This window comes from Theobroma cacao, chromosome 5 (assembly GCF_000208745.1).
Source record: "Theobroma cacao cultivar B97-61/B2 chromosome 5, Criollo_cocoa_genome_V2, whole genome shotgun sequence".
NCBI classification, from domain to species: domain Eukaryota; kingdom Viridiplantae; phylum Streptophyta; class Magnoliopsida; order Malvales; family Malvaceae; genus Theobroma; species Theobroma cacao.
This window is the reverse complement of record NC_030854.1, coordinates 30997540-31021969: the sequence shown is the minus strand read 5'-3', so window position 1 is coordinate 31021969 and position 24430 is coordinate 30997540. Positions and strand designations below refer to the sequence as shown.

General features: G+C 34.3%; 2 protein-coding genes across 2 annotated transcripts; one reads left to right on the top strand and one right to left on the bottom strand.

Annotated features, from left to right (window-relative positions):
* On the top strand, positions 1616 to 11684 carry LOC18507143. Its single transcript, XM_018121014.1, has 11 exons — positions 1616 to 2185; positions 2292 to 2855; positions 4404 to 5216; positions 5440 to 5937; positions 7444 to 7932; positions 8120 to 8644; positions 8738 to 9577; positions 9780 to 9902; positions 10015 to 10082; positions 10303 to 10838; positions 10989 to 11684. Exons 1-8 carry the CDS (start codon positions 1616 to 1618, stop codon positions 9816 to 9818), a joined length of 4338 nt encoding a protein of 1445 aa, XP_017976503.1. The 3' UTR covers positions 9819 to 9902; positions 10015 to 10082; positions 10303 to 10838; positions 10989 to 11684.
* On the bottom strand, positions 11427 to 23902 carry LOC18507140. Its single transcript, XM_018121013.1, is given in 11 exon segments — positions 11427 to 12465; positions 12542 to 12666; positions 13199 to 14026; positions 14319 to 14828; positions 14982 to 14998; positions 15081 to 15546; positions 16155 to 16661; positions 16889 to 17719; positions 18433 to 19167; positions 19289 to 19750; positions 20834 to 23902. Coding segments are annotated over 10 exon segments (6807 nt in total). The 5' UTR covers positions 23204 to 23902; the 3' UTR covers positions 11427 to 12465; positions 12542 to 12585.

Below are 24430 nucleotides of genomic sequence, written 5' to 3'. Positions count from 1 at the left end.
ACATATAGTTATAGCAATAACTAAAGCCTCAAATTCCTCAAATTATTAAACTAATATTAATGCACTAAGAAAAGTTATAGATGAGATCCAAGGAGACATCAGTTTCAAGAGAAAATAAGTAACATTTGAGTCATATTTTTTGCAAAGGTCTTTTAATTGAGTCATGTGTATATATAATTTTAATGTATAAAGAGAGTATTAAATTACATATCTAGTGGGATCTATGTGTGTTTTTTTTAAATGTATTATTTTATAAATTTAATGAATTATTAATTTACCACATTAGTCTCAAGTCGAGATTAGTCAAAAACATTATTTAATTCATATTATTAATTTATCGAGTATTAATTTATGAAATTTATATTGTATTCTATAACTACGAACAAATATTCAATATCTTAGGATAGTAATTGATTTTTTCATAGAAGCTCATTTAAGAAAACATAAAACAAGCAATGAGATCTAGACAATTCAATAAATTTAGTTTTCATATAAATTCTATAAAAGATAAAAGCAACTAAAAAATAAATTTAAAACATCTTTTGCATGTATGTTCATCTATGAAAAAGAATTTACTAATGCACCTAAAATTTCCATAGTATATACTCTCAAAAATAATAAATAATTATATTACTATATTGATTTGATAAATAATATGATTTATCTTATTTTTTGTGACAATAAATTAAACTTATTTTAAGTCGCATAGAATATAAAACTAACCAATTACTTTTAAATAGCTCAATAAATTGATTTTAGTTTATGTTGTTTAAAATAATTTGACAAAATGAGGAACCATAATATATAGAAAGTCATTTATATTGTTAAATAATCATCAAAAGGTACTGAATATTTAAAAAAAAAAAGAGCTGATAAACAATAAATATTTCATTAAAAAATCAATTATGATCCAATGATAAGCAAGAAAAATGTTACTGTTTCTTACTAATAAAAATTAATTCATATATTCATATAATACACCATATGGAAGTTAAGTTATAACTGATAAATATTAATAAAATTTAGTCTAAGATTAATGATTTAATTAAAGTTTATTACAAAGTGATATACCTCCACAAGTTATTCAAAGACCAACTTAAATTTTTTTGTAAGTAATTCGGTTTTGTTTGTGGCATGAATGTTATACTCATTTTTAGTTTTTGTTACTTATAGGTTGTTTGTCACTGATTACGGAATTGTTTTTTTCTTTGTAATTATTTATAAGTACTTAATATTTACTCTTATTTTTTATGCAATAGATAAATAAATTTGTAATTTCTCCTTTTGTCATTTTCATATTCTTCTGCCTTTAATGAACAAATAATTTGAGTGTAGTGCTTGAACTTATGGGGCAAGTTTTTTAACAGGGAGCATGGGTGGCGGTGTTGAATTAGAAATTACAAGCCCAAGTCCACCCTAGCTAATTTGCTCCCTCAACAAACGGCAATGCTTTTATGTTTTTTTTTTAATTTCATTATTTAGTTAAAATCATAATTCTAATCTCATGACAGTCTATGAGAAAAAACTTAATTAAGACATGAAATTTATTATAAACATCAAACTTGTTGTTAAGAGAGAAAAGGAAATAAAATTTTGAATTTGATAAATTATACATATGAGGGCATTTGGATCATTCAATTTTAGGACTTTTGGACTTCACAATTTAAAATATAGACATATATTCTCTAGATTTTTAAGGATAAAGAATCGTACTTGTGTGCAGATTGTGTTCCCTCAGTTGAAAAGCTTGCGATTGTCCTCGATTAAAACCGAAAGGATATGGCACAACCAGCTTTCAGAAACATATTGTGATTGCCTTCCCAATTTGAAGAGCATCATCATTGAGGACTGTGATAACTTACAACATCTGTTATTACCCTCTGTTGCTAGAAGCCTGATTCATCTCGAACACTTTGAGATAGTGGATTGCAAATGCTTAAGACAAATAATATTTACGGAGGAAATAAAAGAAGAACAGGAAGATGCAATTTGCTTCCCTCGATTAAACTCCCTAAAAATAAAGAATCTTTCCAATCTCATCAAATTTGGTTCAGGAAATTATAATATTGAGTTCCCATCACTGAAAGTGCTGGAGATTGGGAACTGCCCTATACAAGAATTTATTAGCGAATCTAAAATGGAGGGGAAATATGAGTCAAGTATACAAGCTCTGTTCAATGGGAAGGTGAATTATTCTCTCACTGCTGTCTCTTGTTTTCCTCTCTCCTTGCTTTTTTTGCCTTAGTTTCATGAACTAACTCCAGTAATTCTTATTGGCACGAATTATGTAGGCTGCATTTCCTAGCTTGGAAAGGATGAGATTGTTCAGCCTGAGAAATGTGAAGATGATATTCCATGACCAACTTCTAGCAGGTCCTCTAGATTCTCAACTAAGGGAATTGGATATTCGGGATCTACCACAACTGAAGCACGTTTGGAATAAAGATCCCCAAGGAAGTCTTACCTTTCAAAATCTACGAAAGGTAAGGGTTACGTATTGTGGGAGTCTGAAAAATCTATTTCCTGTATCAATAGCCAAAGATCTTCCCCAACTCGAAGATCTAACAATAAGTGATTGTGGGGTGGAGGAGATTGTGTCGTTAGGGGAAGGATTGGAGCAGCCGGTTAGGTTCAGGTTTCCTCGAGTGTCTTCACTGGAGCTTACATACCTAGAAGAACTGAAATGTTTCTATCCAGGGCAACATACAATAGTCTGGCCCATGTTGAAAAAATTGAAGACAGATTGTTCTACTTTTATAAAGATAGTAGCTTCAGAGCGTCTTAGCAGCCAAGAAATGAATGAGAATGACCGAGGAGAATCCACAAAAGGACAATCACTTTTCTTAGGTGAAGAGGTATTATTCTGAACCTTTACTATTTCTTTTGAAAAAACTAAAACACGGTCACATGCATGGCACATCCATATCTACCACAAATACATAATTTTGAAATTTGAAGTATAATTTAGTAAATCTTTTAATTGTTCACCAATTTAATAATAATAAATAATAAATTAAGAAGTATAAGTAAAATGAAATTAAAAAACATGTATTAAATGAAATAAATTCACTTTTAATAGAATTTATATCCAGCTCCATGATTAATTTCAATTTTAACTTGTAAGAACGTTAAATTTGTACTGAAAAACGTTTTTTCCCTACCAATAATGTAAAAAGTTTAATTCTTGAAATATAAAATTTAAAGTACACATAAGTAAAAATTTTTGAATTTTTTACTGTATGTCAAGTAAATACACCTTTTTAAATTTTTTTAGGCATTTTTTTTATATGAATCACACTCCGTTCTAAAATTTTTATAACACAATTTTTTAATTACACTCTTTTTCATTTCAGTAGGGGTGAAGCCAGGGGACTGGCCCCTTGCCTTGTCAATGTTCCCTTAATAAATTCTTAGCTCTCACCTCCGTTGAATTATCCATATTTTCTGATCTCTCAAATTCCTACATTCTTTAAAAATACTGCATATGGTTTCTCCACTCTTAAAAATAATATTTCTCATCAAACTTGAAAACTAGAAACTACAAGTACAGTATATTTGCAGGCAACAAAATCACAAAACCAAGTAAATCAAATTTGATTGCAAACAACCACAAATCCATTCTTAGTTCAATTGACGGTAACATAAACTTTATATACCTAGCTAACTAACGCCTATTATCGCATATAGTCAATCACATCCAAAGATAAGTTCACTAACCGAGTAGAAACAAGGCACATAATCAAGAATGAAAGAAAATGTAATTTTAACCCATGAATGAAAAAAATAATCATCTTATTATGCATTTTATCTTATACACAGCAAACATATAATATGATAAAAATCATCTTATCTTTCTCTTAATATTATTGTCTTATTATACCTCTTATCTTACACACCACAAATCTTAGGATATTATTAAACATTTTGTTCAGATTAAAAATATCTTTCTTACACAAAAAATGACCGGTTTAACATTATTTATTTAAAAAAATTTTCAAATGAATGTCCAAGACACAATTTAATCATGTAATGTTTTATTTGAAAGATCTATATATTCATAAATTTAGATCATATAGTATATCTATAGGAAGATTATCCACCGTCTGTGTATGAAAAAAATAATACAGCTTTTTTTTTTATAAACAAAATTAATTAACTCACACGATAATTTTTGGGCCTTGGAAAATCTCAAATTCGTTTTAGCATAATTAAATTAGTCCAGGCAATGGAAAAGTTAATGGGCTGAGGAGATCATTAACCTGAACTTGTATAGCTTTAACCCTTTTCCTTTTATGCATGTTTGTGTATATATCTGTGTCCACGGCCTGACCAAGAATTTTTTTTTTTTAGACCCTGTAGAGCAACATTGCCTCTGACTTTTTCTTACTTGATTGGTTTCGAAGGTCATTCCCCAATTAGAGGAATTGCGGTTATCTGAAATTGATGACATTGAAATGATAAGTGACAATCAGTTTCGTGCAGACTTCTTTCACCGTATTAAAGTTTTCGAGGTGAATGGCTCCAATTTTCCAATTGGTTTCGTCCGAAGATTGAACAATCTTGAAAATCTTGAGTTGTCTTGTTGTGACTTCAAAGATCTAGTCTCTTGTGAAGGCGATCTTGCTGAAACGCCTGACGCTGGGACACTCTCACGCATTAGAAAATTAAAGTTGGATTCTTGTAAAAATCTTAGATATATATGGAAGAAAGAGTCAGAGTTAGGCCACATTCTTTCTAATCTGGAAACTCTTGAAGTTCTGTGGTGTAATGATTTGATAAATTTTGGACCCTCCTCAGCATCGTTTCGAAATCTCACAACTTTGGAAGTGGAAAGGTGCAACAAGATGATAAACTTAGTTACACCTTCAGCAGTCCAGAGTCTGGCACAACTAACAAAAATAAGGATAGAAGACTGCGGTAGGATGACAGAAATAGTTGCAAACGAAGGAGATGAGAATGAGATCACTTTCAGCAAGTTGAAATATTTAGAACTCGACTTTTTACAGAGCCTCGCAAGCTTTTGTCCAGGGAATCATACGTTTAAGTTTCCATCCTTGGAAGACTTAATTGTGAGTCACTGTCCTAGCTTGAAGGTTTTTTCTCAGGGAGTTTCAACCACCCCCAAATTACAGAGAGTAAAAGAATCGCGTTACGATCACAGTGGGCGTTGGGCTGGTGACCTTGATACCACCATACAACAGTTGTACTCCGAAAAGGTATGAATTAATTCATGTCGCTTCCTCCTGCTACAATTTATTTTGCAAACTACTGCTACAATTTTACTTTTCTGATTGAAATATTGCCTTCTTTCATTGTTTTAGAAATAAAATGATATTAGTTCTATAACTTTAAAGAAGAAGGTTTATCATTGTTATTTATATTTGTGATTAATGTTATGTTGTACCATATATAACTATTGTAATATATTGGGTTTGTTAGGGTGGATACCATCACCGATATGATTTGGAGCTCTCAGACACATTTTCTGAGTTGATGGAAATATGGAATAGGAACCCTCAAGAAATTTTGAACTTCAAAAACCTTGGACATCTGGAAGTTGGTAATTGTAGCAGCTTGAAATACATTTTTACCCCCTCTATGGCTTTGAGGCTTAGGCAATTACGGAAGTTCAAAGTAAAAGAATGTCCCTCGATGGAAGCAGTCATCATGGAACAGGGAGTTGAGGAGGAAGAAACGAGGACAGATAAGTTCACATTCCCCCACCTCTACTCCATTCAAATTGCGTCATGTTCCAACTTGACAAGTTTTTATTTGGGAAGTCGAGCTCTTAAATTTCCAAATTTGCAAGTAGTGAGGATAGCGGACTGTCCAAGAATGAGTACAATTGCTTCTTCATCTTCAAGAGACAAGGAGAAAGAGGCGAGTGGTGATAGAAGTGAAAAATGGGATATTACTACAACTTTTTTCAGCGATAAGGTCAGTTTGTTAGCGAAGATTCATTTTCATATTTTTGCAAGATTTTATTTCCTTTTTCTTCTCTTTTTGTTTTTTTTTTTTTCATTTGATTGTAAGAAGAATTTGAATTTAACTTTTTAAGTAATATGATATATATATATAATATATATATATATTATCATTATTCAATTTAAATATCTTGTTTTTAATTTTAATTTATAAATATTTTTTAAAGTCTTAAATTTATAAAATAAAAATTTATTATTTTAATAATAAAATAATAGTAAAGTGAATAGATCAAGCCAAGTTCAAGCTTGACTTTTAGAATGGGAGGTTCCATAGGTTAATTTGAATGACTCATGGACACTTCTATTAGAGATAGAGAAAATACTACTTATGGCAAGTTGGATGCACATGATGACGACAATGAATAAAGTAAGATAATGATCATCCTATCTCATATTTGTTATTTACTTAAAATGGAAGTATTAGATTCCAAATATTGGATGAGTTAACCTCCTAGTAATGGTATAGATAAGAAAGGAGATGATTAATTTTAATACCATAAGATTGGATGATAATTTTTGTAGGTCTCCTACTTTCATCTCTAAAAGTAACATACATAAGCTAATGGTAATGTGCCACATGTCATTGTCTAATTGGCAAGTCCAAAATGTCACAGTTTTTGGTTTCTTTTTTTTTTGTTGTTCTTCTTTTTGCTTATTTTCTCTTTTTCTTTTTCTTTCTCTCTTCTCTTTTTAGGTCAAATTCAAAGTAGTAATTCTTTTTTTTGCTCTTTTTGACGTAAATAATGGTTTAATTGTTTTCTTCTATATACTGTCTTGTTTTGTTATTTTTTTTCTCGTTACATGAAAATGAAAAATAAATAAAAATGGAAAAGGATAGAACATGAAAGATGAGTTTTTAGATAAGGAAAAATGTTTTAGGTGCTTTGGTTTTTATATAAAATAAATAAAATTTTACAATTTTGTGCATCCTTGTTAGACTAGGACTAGTAAACTATATAAAACAAGAACAAAAAAGTGGAAAAATATAAAAAAGTGAATACAATATTGGATGAATTTTGACACTTGTACTTAATAGTGGCGTTCCACAAGTTCTCAAACACACACGTTCGCAGCTGGTGAATTATTTTTTCTTATTTAAATTCCACAAAGTCATGAAGAGAGTAATATAAATAAGTATATATATATATATTTAGTCCATTGATTGATAATAATCTTTATTCATATTGCATAGTTTTTTCTTATAAAAAATAAGAGTTACCTCAAGTTATTTAAAACATAGAATATAAATCTTTTGCTTATTGCTTTTTAGTTGTAGTTTTCATTTTTAGTTAATCTTTTTTAACTAAGAAGTTTATTATGAACTTCATCTAAATCTTGATTTCATTCATTTTAATCATCACTTATCAGTAGCATGCCCCTCTCTGAAATCATTTCTTCCAATTAATTTTTTTTTAGAAGAAACGAAATGTTTTTCATACCATGTGAATTATGTCTGCAGGTTGTGTGTCCCAAATTGTACAATTTGAATCTGTCCTCAGTTAACGTTCAAAAGATATGGCATATCCAACAACTAGCATCCTCTTTTCATGTTCAGAATTTGGAATGGATTACGATACAGGGCTGTCACAATTTGAAATACCTGTTTCCATCTGTCATGGTAAAACATTTTGCGCAACTCCGTTACCTTTCGATTTTGGACTGTAAGATCATGGAAGAAGTAATCCTCATGGAAGGATTGACAGAAGAAGAAAGGACGAGCAAGATGTCGTTCCCCACTCTAGATTTCCTAAAGCTCAAAGACCTTCCCAAACTCAGAAGATTCTGCTACGAAACTGACAATGAATTCCCCTTATTGAGAACGCTAAACCTAATAAACTGTCCTATATTGAAGACATTCACCTCTAACTCTGTGATTGACGAAGTTGGAGATGAACCTCAAATTGATCAGAATGCGCAAGGAAATAACTCGGCTCTCTTTAATGAAAAGGTGATTTCTTCTTTTGTTTTTCCTTTACCATTCTTTTGTCCATGAATTCTCCTTTTTGTTGTGGCATTTCTTTGATCTGTTAATTCAACCATGAGACCTTGTTTACGTTTTTTTTTTTCTTCAACACTTAAAATTTGTTATTTTCTTTCCTATTTCATTTATTAACCCAACTAAATGAATTTTTTAGGTGATCTTCCCTGGGCTAAAGACGTTGACAATCAAAGCTATGGGGAGCTGTAGAAGGATATGGCAGGATCAACTCACTGTGAATTCGTTTTGCAAACTACATAATATATGGGTTGCAGGCTGTGGAGCACTCCGAAATACCTTCCCCTTTAACATGATGGAAAGACTTGAGGAACTAAACAAGTTGCAGATTGTGAATTGTGATTCATTAGAGGAAATATTTGAGCCACAAGCACTCATTGCTAATCAATCACATGCAATAACAGCTACTCAGTCTATTGTGGTAGAAACAGAGACTAAGTTTGTATTTCCCAAAATGACGTATCTTCGACTTGATAAATTGCCCAAATTGAAAAGTTTTTACTCTAAGACATATGTCACAGAATGGCCATCATTGAAAAAAATGAAGGTGATTGAATGTCACAAAGTAGAGATATTTGCTTCAAAATGTCCTTGCTTTGGAGAAACGCATGTAGCAAGTCAGGTTAAAATCTCAAATCAACAACCCTTGTTTCAGGTCAATGAGGTATGAACACAAAACTTATAAAACTCTTTCTTTTATTATTTAACCAATTTAAACTCTTTGTTTTTGTTTAACACACATGTTTTAATTATTTAGGCTACGTTCCCTATCTTAGAAGAATTAAGCTTGAAGCAGAACGATACTATGAAAGGGACATGGCATAGCCAAGTACTCTCAACAAAATGTTTCAGGAAACTAAAAGTTCTTGAGCTCATGTCTGTTCCTGAGAAATCAACTGCTCTTCCATATTGTTTCATTCAGTCATTACCAAATCTTGAAAAGCTTGTTCTGAGTGATGCTTCCTTCTATCAAATATTCTGGTCTGAAGAACTCAGTGATGAGGAAAGACATGCGTCGTCACTCACTCGGTTAAGTGAATTGAGGTTGTCTAAACTTTCAGAGTTGACAAATCTCTGGAAGGAAGGGTTCCAACCCATACCAGCTTTCTGTAACCTGAGAATTCTTCAAGTGCTGGAATGTGGCAAATTAAAGACTTTAGTGCCATCTTTGGTGTCTTTCAAAAATTTAAAAAATCTAGAAGTTTCAAGATGTTATGGATTCATAAATTTGATAACATGCTCAACAGCTAAGAGCTTGATGGTACTCGAAAGAATGAGCATAACTGATTGTGAGATGATAGAGGAAATCATAGCATGTGGGGGTGATGAAATGCAAGGTGGTATTGTCTTTACCCGACTGAAGTATTTGCAATTAAGTTGTCTACCAAGTCTAGCAAGCTTTTGCTTAGGGGATCACAACTTTGAATTCCCAGTCTTGCAAAAGGTGATTGTAAGAGAGTGCCCAAAAATGAAGATTTTCTGTCAAGGAGATTTAAGCACACCAAAGCTGAAGCAAGTGCAATTGACAGAAGATGAAGAAAAAGTGCGGTGGGAAAATGACCTTAAAACTACTGTAAAACAGATGTTTGAAGAAATGGTATGCCTCAATTTAAAGCATTTTCCAATGTTTTTCTAGTTTTCATCAGCTGCCTTTGCTATAATTCTACCCACTGAAGCTATAGACATAAAGCTTTTAACATCTTTTTAATAATGAAAATTATTGCAAAATGTAGTTTGGTGCCTTTCACTACATTGCTAATTGGTTTTACCTTTCAATATGTTGTTCCTCGTGATCACAGAATGTCCAAAATTCTGAAGTGGCTGAGGTTATCGTATAGTTGCCCAAGCTGGAATAAGGCAATATGCATGTTTTGGTGTCTGTGAGACAGGCTCATTTTCCTTGAATTGAAATCCATCTGATGGTAATTAAGTACCTGTTCCAATTTCATAATTTTTCATTTGTCTACTTTATTTCATCCATAATGATAAAATTGCAATTTATAGACTGACGGTTGAGATGCCTTTTCATTGCAGATTGAATTGTTCTACTGAAGAATGAATTAGCTGCCTAGTTGTCGGCCAGCGTCCTTGGAATCCAAAAGGTTATTTCATTTCGTAACTTTCAGCTGTCGGTCTTATATGGCCAAAAAGAAAACTCAGCACTGATTTTCTGGTGCATAATGCATGGCACTGCAACCTACAAATATGTATTATTTTATTTGTAAACTCCGTCAGCCTATTATGATTCTCCTGTTTTCATTTAACCATTTTGCCATCTTTGATACATTCGAATCAAATATATGATAATATATGCTTTTGCAGGTATTTTTTATAGTTTCCTCGTATGGTACATATTAAGAGTCCAAGGAAGACAATGGGATTTGACCCTTGAATCTTAACATTCAAAAGATATGGCATATCTAACAACTAGCATCCTCTCTCTATGTTCAGAATTTGGAATGGATTAAGATAAAGGGGTGTCACAATTTGAAATATCTGTTTCCATCTGTCGGGGTAAAGCATTTTGTGCAACTCCATAGCCTTTCAATTTTGGACTGTAAGATCATGGAAAAATAATCTTCGTGGAAGGATTGACAGAAGATGAAAGGATGAGCAAGATGTGGTTCCCTCAACTAAAATTCCTAAAGCTCCAAGACCTTCCTAAACTCAGAAGATTCTGCTATGAAACTGACAATGAATTCCCCTTCTTGAGAGAGCTAGTCCTCACAAACTGTCCTGTATTGAAGACATTCATCTCTATATCTGCAATTGAAGATGTTGGAGATGAACCTCAAATTGATCAGAACGCACAAGGAAATGACCTAGAGCTTGATAACTCCGCTCTCTTTAATGAAAAGGTGATTTATTCTCTGGTTTTTCCTGCATACCATTCTTTCGTCCATGAGTTCTCCTTTTTATTGTGGCATTTCTTTCATCTGTTAATTTAACCATAAGACCTTATTAAGGTTTTTTCTTCTTTTCACTAACGATGAACTTTCTTGAAGAAGGCCTCTCATGTTGCTTCAAAGCAACCCTTCCACTCAAATGAACCTTCATTTCTCAAAGCTCTAGCAACTGTTGCAATGTCCACTGGCAATCCTGCACATTGTTTTGGCTACCTCAATTGATACAGATCGCAACTCAGGACTTCAACATTGTTCCCCGCCATCTTCTTAAACAGGTCACAAGCTTCATTTTTGTTTTCTCAAAACACTGATTACAAAAGTATTCTTAGCATCCATCCCATTGGATAGAACATTATGATCTCTGGATGTCAGCAGCATCTTGCATCCATTGTGTTGATCTCCAAAAGGAATTTCGACTACCTCGAGATCTAGTCTTGCCCTAATATCATCTAAAACAACAAGAATATTCTTCTTTTTCTTCAATCTTTCGCACAATCAACATGCTCTTTGTAAAAGCAAGAGACGACCGGATACAAACTTAAAAAACGGATCTGATTCATGGATGTAATGTATCCACATTTTTTTACAAAGTTACATGGTATGGTGATAAGGCTTATCTACATTTAAATTTGAACAATACAATGATGATCAGCACGATCCTATTGAATTTAAAAATATCAAGTCTTGAACAACTGCCATAGATAGACTTTGCTTTGAATCTTCAGCTGCTTGAATGGATAAGTGCTTGAGTACTCGAACCCTTGCTGTCAAAGTGGATAAGACTTATTTTGCGACTGTAATGAAGGCTTAGCTTAGCTGCTGTTGTCTTAACCTGCCTTGGTCATGGACCAGCAGTTGCTTAGCTAGGGTGGTGCAGCAGACTTCTGCTGCATCAGATGGCTTTGGTGAGCTGCTGGTTGAGTTCTTTGACTGCTACTTAGATGCACTGCTTTGTTAAGAGGAGTTAAAGAGATGAGATTTTTCCATTGTACTCTTACTACTGTAAGCTTTTCTTCCAGCTTTAAAGCCAATAACTCTGCAATTTGGTCTTGAATGTTCAGAATATCAGGACTCTGAGTTAAAGCTTCCCTACCACCGAAGCAAATATCTCAACCTCCTCAACTTGCAACTTCCTCGACTAGTGTGGTCTTGCTCACCTCCCATCCCACACACCCCTATCAGGCTGATGGTAGAAGCTTCCAAAGCCTCCATGATCCTGTCAAAAACTGGCTTTCTTGATTCGAAGGCCTCAAAATTTTTGAGAGATGCAGTCACTGTGCCTTGTGGAACATCAGGGTATGATACTCAGTTAAATTCACCTTGTTGGATAAGCTCATCAAAAGTACTGGCTCTTTCTTAGAACAAAACAAATGTAGGTGTCTACATTTACAGACTCGTAAAAGATATCTTTAAGCTAATTAGATTCAAGTGCTGTAATTTACCTAGAAATCAATACAGACTTGCACAAATAGCAGAACTTCTAATACATTATCTTTGGGAAGGGAAATATTTTCCTGGCACCATGACATAATGGGTAGTGTTGACCATTCGTCCTAAGATCAAAAAGTGCCAGAACCATCTGTAAAGCATTTGTAACAACGTGAGCACAAAGCTAAAGCAGCCAAATAATGTTTTTCAAAAGAATACCCTCTTACCATCTGACCCAATGGAAGTTCTAACAAACGTGAGCTTCAGTGTCTCACAAAAACATAGAAGCATTGTCTTGATTGAACTTGGGGTGTGAGGAACAACCTTCCTCCTCTTTAGAATTGGAGACATTCTGTAAATATAACAACATCACAACAAACAAGAAATCAATTGTTACAAGAACTGCCCATTTTAAGATAATTCTATAAACAGGTTTGACATAACTCTTATTTTGTCAACTACTGCTGCAAAATAAATAAGATTACTTCCAATCAGGCAGGCTCAACCCTCAGGTCTATACAAATTTTGCTTTGGTTTCTATAGAATAAAGGTTAATGTTCTAGTTTTTGCAATGTGATAAACTTTATCTTCTATCAACTTCATCCTAGGTAGTTTTATTGTCAGATAAAATGCATTTACGCATGTCTAAATGAGAGTCTGCCATATGTTTTCAGATCCCCGTTAAATGCCTGAACAAAACTGATGAATTACTTTTGAAAGGAGAAAAAGATATTTTTCAGTTACATTCGTAGACATTCTATAGCTAGTGACATGTTGTAACACAAGAAGCAATTGCCTTTGAGCAAGCTCCAACTACTCAGATCAAGGCTTTAATAGGGTGGGGAGAGGAAAAAAAAGAGCAAGATATGTTGAAGAAGGCATACCATTTGTATGAAGATCTGTTCCATAGTTGTGTTTAGATTTCCATCCCAACGCTCTTCATCTTCAGCAAATTGAACTCTCTGCATATTGGGTGTGCTCAACTCTCCTTGAGAGAAAATCTTCATCTTTGAACAGTTTCTGACAGTAACATTTTCCAAGGAAGGGAATAGAAAGGAACATTTCCCTGAGCAGAAGCTTGATAGGCTCGGAAGATTACCAAGTTCCAAATACTTCAGTTGGGAGAAAATGATGCCATCCTTCACTTCACTTGCACAAGCTACGACTTCTTCCATCATTTGGCAATCAGTAATACTCATTCTTGCGAGATGCACCATGCTTTTAGCAGTTGGGAGTGCTATTAAAGTTATAAATCCATGGCATTTTGATACTTCCAAAGTTGTCAAATTTTCAAAATACACAGAGGATGGCACTAAATTCATTAATTTTCCACATCCCATCACCTCTAGAGTTCTCAGGTTATAAAAAGCATCTCCAAGTGGTGTTTCTTCCTTCCAGAGACATGTCAGCTCGGGAAGTTCGGATAGCCTTAGTTCACTCAACAAAGCAAGTGCTTTTGCATGTTCTCCCACACCCTCACGTCCTTCACATTGAAATATTTCATTAAAGGAAGCTTCACTGACAACAAGCTTTGCAAGATTTGGTAATGACTGAATGAAACAATCTGGGACAGAAACTGCATTGAAAGGAAAGCTTATGAGCTCAAGCCCTCTTAGTTTGCTAAAATATTGTGTTGGAAGTTGTCCAAGCCATATCTCCTTCATAATGTCATTCTGCTCGAGAATTAATACTTCAAGATTGGGGAACGTCTCCTGAGAAATTAACAATATGTTAAACAAAAGTAAAGGTTCGAATTGGCAAAGGATGTAGAACATACTTGCAATCCCAATGAACCATCTAAAGGTCTAAATCTCCAAATGTTTATTATAAAAGTAAAAAAAGGAGAACAGCTACACTTCAGCATACTGATGCAATAGATATTTGTGAAATAACAAGAGAAAAAAAAAAGGAAAAGTGCTGCAGATTGACCCTGACACAAATGACCATGTAAAATGTAACACTGAAAATTCATCAGTACAAGCTAAATATTTATGGTGTTCATACCTTACTGACCCAAAACAAGGGTTGTTGAGTAGAGATTTCAAGTTGGCTCTCTCTTTGCACTTCTTGTAAGTTTAGATACTCCCCAGCGAATATCTCTACTTTGCTGCATCCAATCACTTGCAATTCTATTAATGACGGCCATTCTGTAGTATGGATCTTGGAGTAGAAACACTTCAATTTGGGAAGTGTAGAAAGTCCAAGGAATGTTACTTTAGGAAGTACAAACATGATGGTTGATTGAGTAGCATTAATCACATGTGATTCATAGGAATTGAGCTCATGAGCTCCAATTATTTCTTCTAATGAAGCACAGTTCCATATATGCAGTTCTTTTAGTTTGTCAAGTCTTTCCATCATGTCAAACGGAAAAATATTCAAAAGTCTTTCACAATTTTTCACTAAGAGGAAATTTAGTTCACAAAAGGAATCCACAGTGAGTTTGTCCTGCCAAATCTTTCTCCAGTTCCCCATGCCTGCAATTCTCAATTCTTTTATTCTAGGGAATGCGACCTGCAGAATTTATTTACTCATGTTAACAAGGGAAAATAAATCATACTTAGATAATCTACACAAAAGGGTTGGGAAAGTAACCAGTATGAAATCTTATTAAATATACTACTGCTATGAAAGGTGAAATTAATAGAAGTAAGAAAAGCTAGCTACAAGAATATACAAGAATACTGGAAGAAAATTAAAACTCATATATGGCAAAAAAGCAAAAGAAGAAATCACCTTTTCATTGAAGAGGGATAAAGCATCAACCTCTGACTTGTTTCCTTCCTCCTTTTGAGCCATCTGAGGTTGACCTCCAATTAGAGAATTGGAAATTAAAGTATTCGAATTCAGGACAGTCTGCTATCCATAGTGTTCTCAAGAGAGGGAAGACAAAGTAATTTCCATGGCAGAATCTCACAAGTTTGGGAAGGCCTCTGAGCTCCAGTAATTCTAGTTTAGGAAAAAACATTTGTGATATCCTTTCTTTTTCTGTTAATCCTTCTACGATGATTACTTCCTCCACATTCTGACAATTAATAATATAAAGGTCCCTGAGTTGCAAAAAAGTTTTTCCCATGGTAGGTAGAAATAGATATTTCAAACTGTGACAACCCTCCACAATCAAAGTCTTTAAATTCTGAAGATTTGAAGATGTTACTTGTAGTTGATCGTGCCATATTTTTCGAATGTTAATTGAACACAATCGCAAGTACTCCAAGTGGGGACACAATACCTGCAAGCACAATCCTCATTGCATGAACAACAATCTATTCTTTAATTAAAGGAAAGCAATGTGACATGTTTCCTGAGCATTAAGGCAAGAAGAGCCTATAAACAAAGTTTAATTTAGGAACTGGTGTATTAGCCAGTCCATTGTTAGCAAGTTAGCTACAACCTCTGGAGATTAAAATAAATATTTAATTATCCAACAAAAAAAAGATTCCAAAGCATTGGCATGCAAATAATGAGAAACAACGATGGTCAGCACTATGATTAAATTGGTTCTGGTACCAAAGTTGTGAACGATGGTCGGGACTCTTTGTGTTGTTATTGATAGGATAGAACCATGAACTATTCTGTTCTATGGATTTTTAGTGAGATTGAACCATAATCATGAAGCTGCTTCAATATTTGAAAAGTTTGGGTTTGCTTTTTATAAGGCTAATTTATTTGCATGCCAAATCAGGTCATTGGGCTATTGCAGCTTCAGTATTTCCAGAACATTCGAATAAACTTTATTCTAGTGTTGATTAAATGTTGTTTTTCTCTCAATAACCACAACTACAAAGCTAAATATTCAAAACTTCAAAAATTATCACTGCACAAATAAAAAAGACTGACCTTCTCACTGAAAAAGGGTGCAACAGAGTCATAGGGGATTCCCTTTCCATTCCTTTTCATATTTCCTCTGTCAAATTTCTCAGGCCCTTGCTCTCTGGAAATTGTGGATGCAAATGCAAATATCTTTGGACAGTCAACTAGAATAATTTCTTTCAGAGATGGACATTCCAATATATTAATTCCTGAATAAAAACTTGTCAAGTTTGAACATGACTCAAGAGTTATGAACTGAAGCCAAGGGAACATGATTGTCAATGTCGCTGCTTCCTCTCCATCATTTGTAATAATGTGCTCCATCATGAGGCAATCTTTAACTTTTATCTCTTTGAGTTGCTGAAGATCCAAAGCCATGGAAAAGGTAAAAATGTACTTCAATCTATTACATCCATAGACTTCCAAACTCTTAAGATTTTTGAAGTCTAAAACTCCAGGAAGATTCTCATTCCAAATCACCATTGACTTAGAAAATTCGGAAAGTACGCAATACTCCATTCCTTGGAATCCAACCTACAAAATTCAAATTATTACACCACTTATTATATTACAAGAATAAATATCATAACAACAAAGAAATAAAAACCGAAAAACCCTAAAGTAAAGCTAAACAATTAAAAGAAAATGAGCAATCACCAATGGTTTTCAAAACAACAACGAGCAATAGAAAGATTAATTACAAGAGCCTTACAAGACAAATAATATTAGAGATGAATAACACTTGGTAAATTGATAAGTACCTGTTCTGTGCAAAGCTGTTGGATGGTGCTGTTGAGATCACCAACCCAAGATCCTTTATCATCTTTGTTTGTTTTTTGGACTCTTTTCAGCAGTGGGACATTTAGAACTCCATGACAAAAAATCTTCAATTCGGGACACTGGCTCACAATTACTTGTTCCAAAGATGGGAACTCAAATGTGTGATTGCCTGAACAAAAGCTTGTAAGCTTTGGTAAATGTTGAAGTTCCAAACATTTCAGGTTACTGAAAATAATGTCATAAGTTTCTTCATCTCCCGGATCTCCAACAATTTCTTTCATTGAAAGGCACTCTATTATCCTCATTTTTTCAAGTTGCACCAGACTTTGGACTGCTAAGGATGTAACTAAATTTATCATTGCATTGCACTCCCACACGTCCAAGGTCTTGAGATTTTGAAATGATGACAAGGACAATCCTAAACCAATCAGACCCCTACAGTTGTGAACTTCAAGAGTATCAAGATTTAGAAGAATGTGGTCTAGTCGTGAGTCTTGCTTCCATATATGCAGAAGATTATCAAGACCATCCAATTTTAAGGTTCTAATTTGTGAAAGTGTCCCAGCACGTCTCTCCAAACCTATATCTCCTTCAGAAGAGAATAGTTCTTTGAATTTACAACAAATCACCTCAAGCCTTTCTAGATTTTGGAATCTTTCAACGAAAGCAATTGGAAAAATAGCATTTTCATCATGGTAGCAGAGCAACTTAAGGACTTTTACTCCAGGAAAAAGGCTTCTTGAAAACTGACTATCACGCATCATTGTAATGTCATCACAGTTTAATGACAATTCTTTAAGTTTAGGGATGACCTGAAAAAGCGCACACACCAAAAAAGTCCATCACATAAATGCTGAAAGGACAGGTCATGCAATTCTTTAGACAAATCAGAATTACATTTCAAACTTTACTTTGTTTAATGATATTTCGTATTTTCACTATCCAATTGAAAATATTATGGACAGAACATAGCAATGTAATATATTAATCTATATTGGGAATATTAAAGTGAGTGAAAATGATGCAAACAATTGGACAACTTTCAAAATACCACTTCATATAAATTCCATTAGTCAATCAATACATGCAATGCCTATCTAAGGATAAAATCTAAACGTTATGGAAGAAAATATAATTGCTAAAAAATGAAATAAAAGGATAAATAACTAGAGAAAATTTCTTCTATTGGAGCATGGGATGAGAAAATGAAAGAGAAATTAAAAGAAGGTGGTTAATAACATTCCTTTTTTCTTTTATATTTTTAGGAGATGGAGATGAGACTTGAGAATGAGTAGATATAGTAGGGGAGAACTTAGTAAACAAAAAATTAAAGTACTTACTAATTAAATTATGTTTAAAATTAATAAAGTACCAATTAATTGAATTAAACAGTTAAAGTACAAGAATGAAAATATTCCCTTGATAATTTTTTATAAATCATTTTGTAGAACTGTTATAGTTTTTTCAAAATTGTAGTGAGAACTTACATTTGAATATTTAGAAAAAAGGATAAATTATTTCATACCTTTTCAACCAAGAAAAGTGGTGGTTGGATTGGGGATTCAAGTTGATAGCCACCATTCATTTCTTGGATGTTCCGCTGTTCTGTACTGAGTATCATTATGTCATTGCAATGATAGGTTATCAACTTCTTTAACATTGGCCACTTCGTTGTATGCTTTCCTGGGTAGAAACATTTTAGTTTTGGTAGGTTCCAAAGAATAAGGGAGGATACTTGATGAAACTCAAAAGTAATAGCCATTTCCGATCCTTCCTCCTTCGAAACAATCTCCTCGAACCCACTGCTATATATTTTAAGATCTTTAAGCTGAGGAAGAACACTAGCTACAGAGGGTGGAAACACATTCTTCAGATTCCAACAATCCCAAACATATACTGTGCATAGATTTTGAAAGGTTAAAATTTCTTGGGGATCATTATTCCAAATCTGCTTCAATTTTGGTAAATGAACAATATTCAATTCTCTTAATTGAGTGGCTACAACCTGTGTTTCTTCCACATTTAACCTTTGAAGGTCAAATACTTCTTCTAGTGAACCACAACTGGATATTTTCGGAGTTTGCAGTTGTTGGAATGTTCCCAATATGTTAGATGGAAAAACGGTCAGCAACTCATTACAGTGTTCAACTCTCATTTCTTCCAGTTTGCAAAAGGAACTTGCAAAGAGCTAGCTGTGCCATATCACCTTCAGATTTCTTAAGTGGGAAATCGTCATTTTCTCCAAACAGGGAAATGCAACCTGTGTGTAGTACATGCCATTAAAGAGAGAAAAGATAATAAAAGTTATACTTCCTACAATCAAGGCCGAAATCAAGACAAAGAGAACATAAGTAGAGAAAAGAACATTAACAGTAATCTACCTTTTCGTCGAAGAGAGCTTGTGTAGAGCAACGTTGGTTGTCCTCCATCGTAGATTTGTACATGAATCCCTTAAATTGAGGGCAGTGCTCTATCTCCAATAGCTTCAAGGATGGGAATTCAATACTATGATTTTCTGAGCAAAACCCAATAAGATGTTGCATACTCTTTATTTTAAGAGAGTTTAACCGAGGAAATAAAACCATAGACTTGTTTTCTTCTTCTATATCCTCTGTGAGTATTATCTCTCTTAAGCACTTGCAGTCACTTATCTCAAAGCTTTTGAGATGCTCTAGACTTCTAATCATAGAAGAGGATAATAGGCGTTTTAACTTGCCACAATCTTCAATGATCAATCTTATCAGATTCTGAAAGCAATAAGATATTTCAGAAAGCTGATTGTGCCATATCCGTTCAACGTTAATTGAGGACAACCGCAGATTTTCCAAGCATGGAAACACCACCTACACACAAGTAATTTTTTTCTTATAAAAATCTTACCTTCTTATTTCAACTAGAGGATAGAAAAGAAATTAAACAAAAAGGAATAGAAATTCTTCTTTTTGTGTATTTATAATTACATAACACACTATGATGAAAAAGAAGGAATAATGCCTGCCATTCCAACTGCTGCGCCACTGAGCAGAAATTAGTACCCATTCTCATTCAGTGTCTTTAATAGCAATTGTGTTACGATGAGTTAGTGTTAGAAATCATTGGTTTTTAGATGAAATTGCTCTAAATCTCAACATCAACTGGACCTCCTTCCTTCCCACTTAATTAAAAATAATTTTTAAAAAAAAAACTATGTTTAGCCGACAAACTATAGCGGATCCAGATTCAGATAACTGCTTCAACATCATACAAAGGGATTGTAAACAAAATGTTTCAAACAATGTCAACCTTAAAATTTCTCACACTTGTTTTCTTTACACATCAAGTAGCATATAGAGAAAATGATGATCTGATCAAAAACAAAAAGGAAAAAAGGGGGAAAAAGGAAGGAAAGAGAGAAAATGACTATCAATCAAATTCAGTTGGATCCCCAAGTTTCCAGTTTATTTCTTAAGCAGCTTATTTGAACTACAAATGAATTGTTGCCTACTATAATAAAATCAATTGGTTATCTATTCAATTCTTGTTGTCTCAATCTTTTAAGTTAGCTTACTACATTAGAGTAATATTAATCTTATCTTAAGATTAACCTATTCAAAACTAGACTAGGGAAATTCTTGAACAAAAGATCTGTAGTCAAACCCTCGCACATCTTAGCACTTAAGCTAAACTCTCACGTATAAATTTACAAAGAGAATAAGTATAAAACACGATTTTCTAATGGATTACGGGAAATCTAGTTGAGTGACTCACGCCAAGCAAATTAATTCTGCAACTTATATATTGGCTTTATAACAATATAAGGGCCACTTAGCAAAAATAATGTTGGATTTAAATTTAATTTTGAGAACATTGTTTGAGATGAATAAATCTAAATATTGTTAGAAATAAGACCAACAAATGCCATTTACTAAAAGAGGATAAATAAATACCTTTTCATTGAAAAGTGGAAATTCCAGTGGAGATATGGAAGTAAAGCCTCTTCTGTTTCCAGAGCAAAAGCTTATAAGTTGTGGTAGATCCTGAAGTGTCAATGACCTTAGTTGAAGAAACTCAACTTTATCAACTGCATCATTGTCATGAATGATATATTGAATCTCCAAACCATTTTGGATATGGAGATTTTTCAAATGTGGAAAACCTTCCCCATCTTCCAACTCATTCAGCCCAACCTTGACACCTTTCATTTCATGTAGGTGTAGATCTTCAGCTTTCTTCAACAACATTTTAGTTCCAAGATCCAAATCATCAATGCCAGAATCTAGCTTGAGGTTCAGAGTTCTCGAGTATTCATTCGCATCAAACCAATTCCACTTATCTTCCAAAAAGATGTTGTATCTTTCCAACTTTTCAAAAAACAAGTCGCTTGGCATAATCTTGGCATCAGGAATATGAACCTCTAAAGTGGTCAAACGAGACAAAGATTTCAATTCTGCAAGACTAGCATTGCTTCTTTCATTGGCATGTCCCTCTGCTTCCCATTGGACAAAACTGTTACCCATGTATAATTCTTCTAATCTGGACAAACTTGATAAGACATTCGGAGGGATTACTTTGAGTTGGGTGCAATCATGCAGATCTAATAACCTTAGCTGTGTCAACCGTGCAATTTCCCTCGGTAGTCTTTCAATATCAGATCCTATAAGGCAAAGAACTTTTAAATCCTTGAGCCCTTCAATAATGGCTATATCTCCTAGCACACATAAATCTAGGCATAGTGTACGAAGATTTGTTAAGAGACAAATTGATGAAGGTAAGGAGGGAAGATGCATGTCAGTTAAATCTAGGACTTTAAGATCTTTCGTTTCCTTAAAAAAGTTAGCTGGTATTCTTACAGAAGCATCCTTGCTACCCATATGGAAGAAAGCAAGTTGAGGACATTTCAACTCATCAGGAAGCTCATTAATACTCATTAATACTATCTAGGACAAACTAATGCTACTGCACATTTTCATAGTATCTTCATCAGGCCAATCTTTCAGAACATCCTCATTTTTTAAACCCAAACCCATGGTAAATTTCAACAAGTCTTGAATGGCAACATGGTGACCTAGTAGACTGCAAAGCAAGAAAGTCTGTTTGAGTTCCTCACTTTCTAAATGATTGTAACTCAACTCTATAGCTGAGTATACATGTGCCGGTATCCCTGTGAAGTTTGTAGGAGAAGGCCTCTGTAGTTTTCTCAGAGCATCATTCCATGCAAATAAACCCTTGTTTCTTAAAGACCTTGCAACTGTGGTAATGGCGACCGGCAATCCAGCACATTTTTGTGCTACCTTAATTGCTGTAGACCACAACTCAAGATTCTCAACACTGTCCCCTGCCATCTTTTTAAAGAGGTCCCAAGCTTCACTTTCTTCCAAAACACCGATTGCAAAAGTTTTCTTAGCATCCATCCCATTAAATAGTACATCTTGATCTCTTGATGTCAATAGTATCTTGCATCCCTTCTGTTGATCTCCAAGAGGAATTCCAACTTCTTCCAGATCTAGCCTCGCCCAAATGTCATCTAAAACAACAAGAATCTTCGTCTCTTTCTTCAACCTTTCAGACAACCGACAGGCTCTTCCAGTCATACTCTGCTCGTCAAACTTTAAACCCAATATATCTGCAATTTGGTTTTGAATTTTCTGAATGTCAGGTGTCTGAGTTACAGCTGCCATAACCACCGAATCAAATAACTTATCCTCTTTGACTTGTCTCGCAACTTCTTTGACTAGTGTGGTCTTGCCAACACCACCCATCCCATAGACCCCCACCAGGTTGATACTGGCATCTTTCAAAGACTCCACGATCTCATCAAAAACTTTCTTTCTTGAATCAAAGGCCTCGAACTCTTTGGCAGAGGCAGCCACTATGTCTGGTGGAGCAGCAGGGCATGATACCCTGCTAAATTCACCTTGCCGGAGGAGTTCATCAATAGTGTTGGCATCTTCTCCTGCTTTCTTGCTTAGCAGGTAATGAGACCTGAAGTTAGGACACAAGCCAACAAAACATTTGCTCTTGGCTTTGTCTTCGAGATCCTTCACTTCCTTCACCTCTTCGTTGATTATCCTGTTCACTCTAATAAGCCAATTTTGGACATCCTTTTCTATTATCTCCATGTTCCTTTCAGCAACATCAACAGCATTCTGCACTCTCTGCCGTCTGTCTGTTAACATCTCAACCTTTTCCTCAAAATTCTCAACCTTTCTCTTATGGAGAAATATGTAACTTACAGGACGTTTAAATTGAGTGGCTATGTATTTGACAACTTCAGCAACCAGGTTGCCAGCGCCACCAGTAGCAATTGCAGCTTCCATTCTTTCCGGTGTTCTCTTTCTTTCTTTGGTTCCTTGCTTCCTTTTTCTCTTTTTTCAGTAGGAACCAACAGCAGGGCAGACTCAAAAAGGAAAATATTAATGAAAAACAGCAACCAAGCAACGATGACACCAAATGACTTAAATTCAAATAATCAAAATGGTGAGAAATTAAAAAGGGTTTTCAGTCACTCGCCATCTCTCTTAGCAATCAGAGAGCTAATGAGAAAGTTTAGAATTAGTTAATGTGATGACAGAGAATCAAAAGGAAAGGTTCTGGCTTTTGAGGAATGCAAGAGGCATGCAGAAGCAGCAAATGGAAAAGTACCAAACCCACAAAAGGAAAAGAAAATCAAACCAAGTTAGAGAAGACAACAGCTGCAAACGTTGAAGCACTTGTAAGAGTTTTGAGAATCAATGAGCAAAGCATATTTTCATGCATGGTCAGAACTCCAAAAAAGGAATAAAAAAAAAAAGTCAACGCAAAGGGACCGGCTTGAGCTGGGATGAGTTGTCAAATTCGATGTCTCAACTAGACCAAATTCTTTCGAGTGAAAAACGAAAATTTGACCAAAATTTTCTATATTTTTACAAGATGAGTATGTTTGGGAGCATTTCCCATAGTCAGTGTCATTATTAAATGTCCTATGTGGCAGTCAAAAAGCTTATTAAAATTATAAATTAAAAATAAAATAAAATATATGCAAAAATCATGATCATATTTGAAAATTATTTACTCCAATCCTCAGAACAAAAGAATACATAAATAATCATCAAACTGGAAAATAAATTCAACATGATATCGATCAAAAATTTGTCAACACAAACAAAACCAAATGAGATCAAAGAAAATCTTGTTCTAATGGTGGAGAAAAGAGCTTGTCTTACCACTGCAGCAGCTGTCTATCTCGGCATTGGAAAGCTGAAATTGCCACGAATTAAGCGGCAGCTTCAACGCTTAGATTCACCGTTTCCACTTCCAAGGAATCCCCCCCCCCCCCCCCACCCCCAAAGAAAATGTATACACAAATGTTGAATACCCCAACTATACAAGATATAATAATTCACCATTCAACTCTTCACAGAAAAAAAAAAGAAGCAAAACAAAAACCCAAGACCGCCGTAAAACCCACTAGCCAAATCATACCCAAATAAGACGGGGTGGGTCTGTGAGAAAGAGAGAGGCTTCGGTGGTGAGAGGAGAAGAAAGAAGAGAAAGGGGACTGAGAG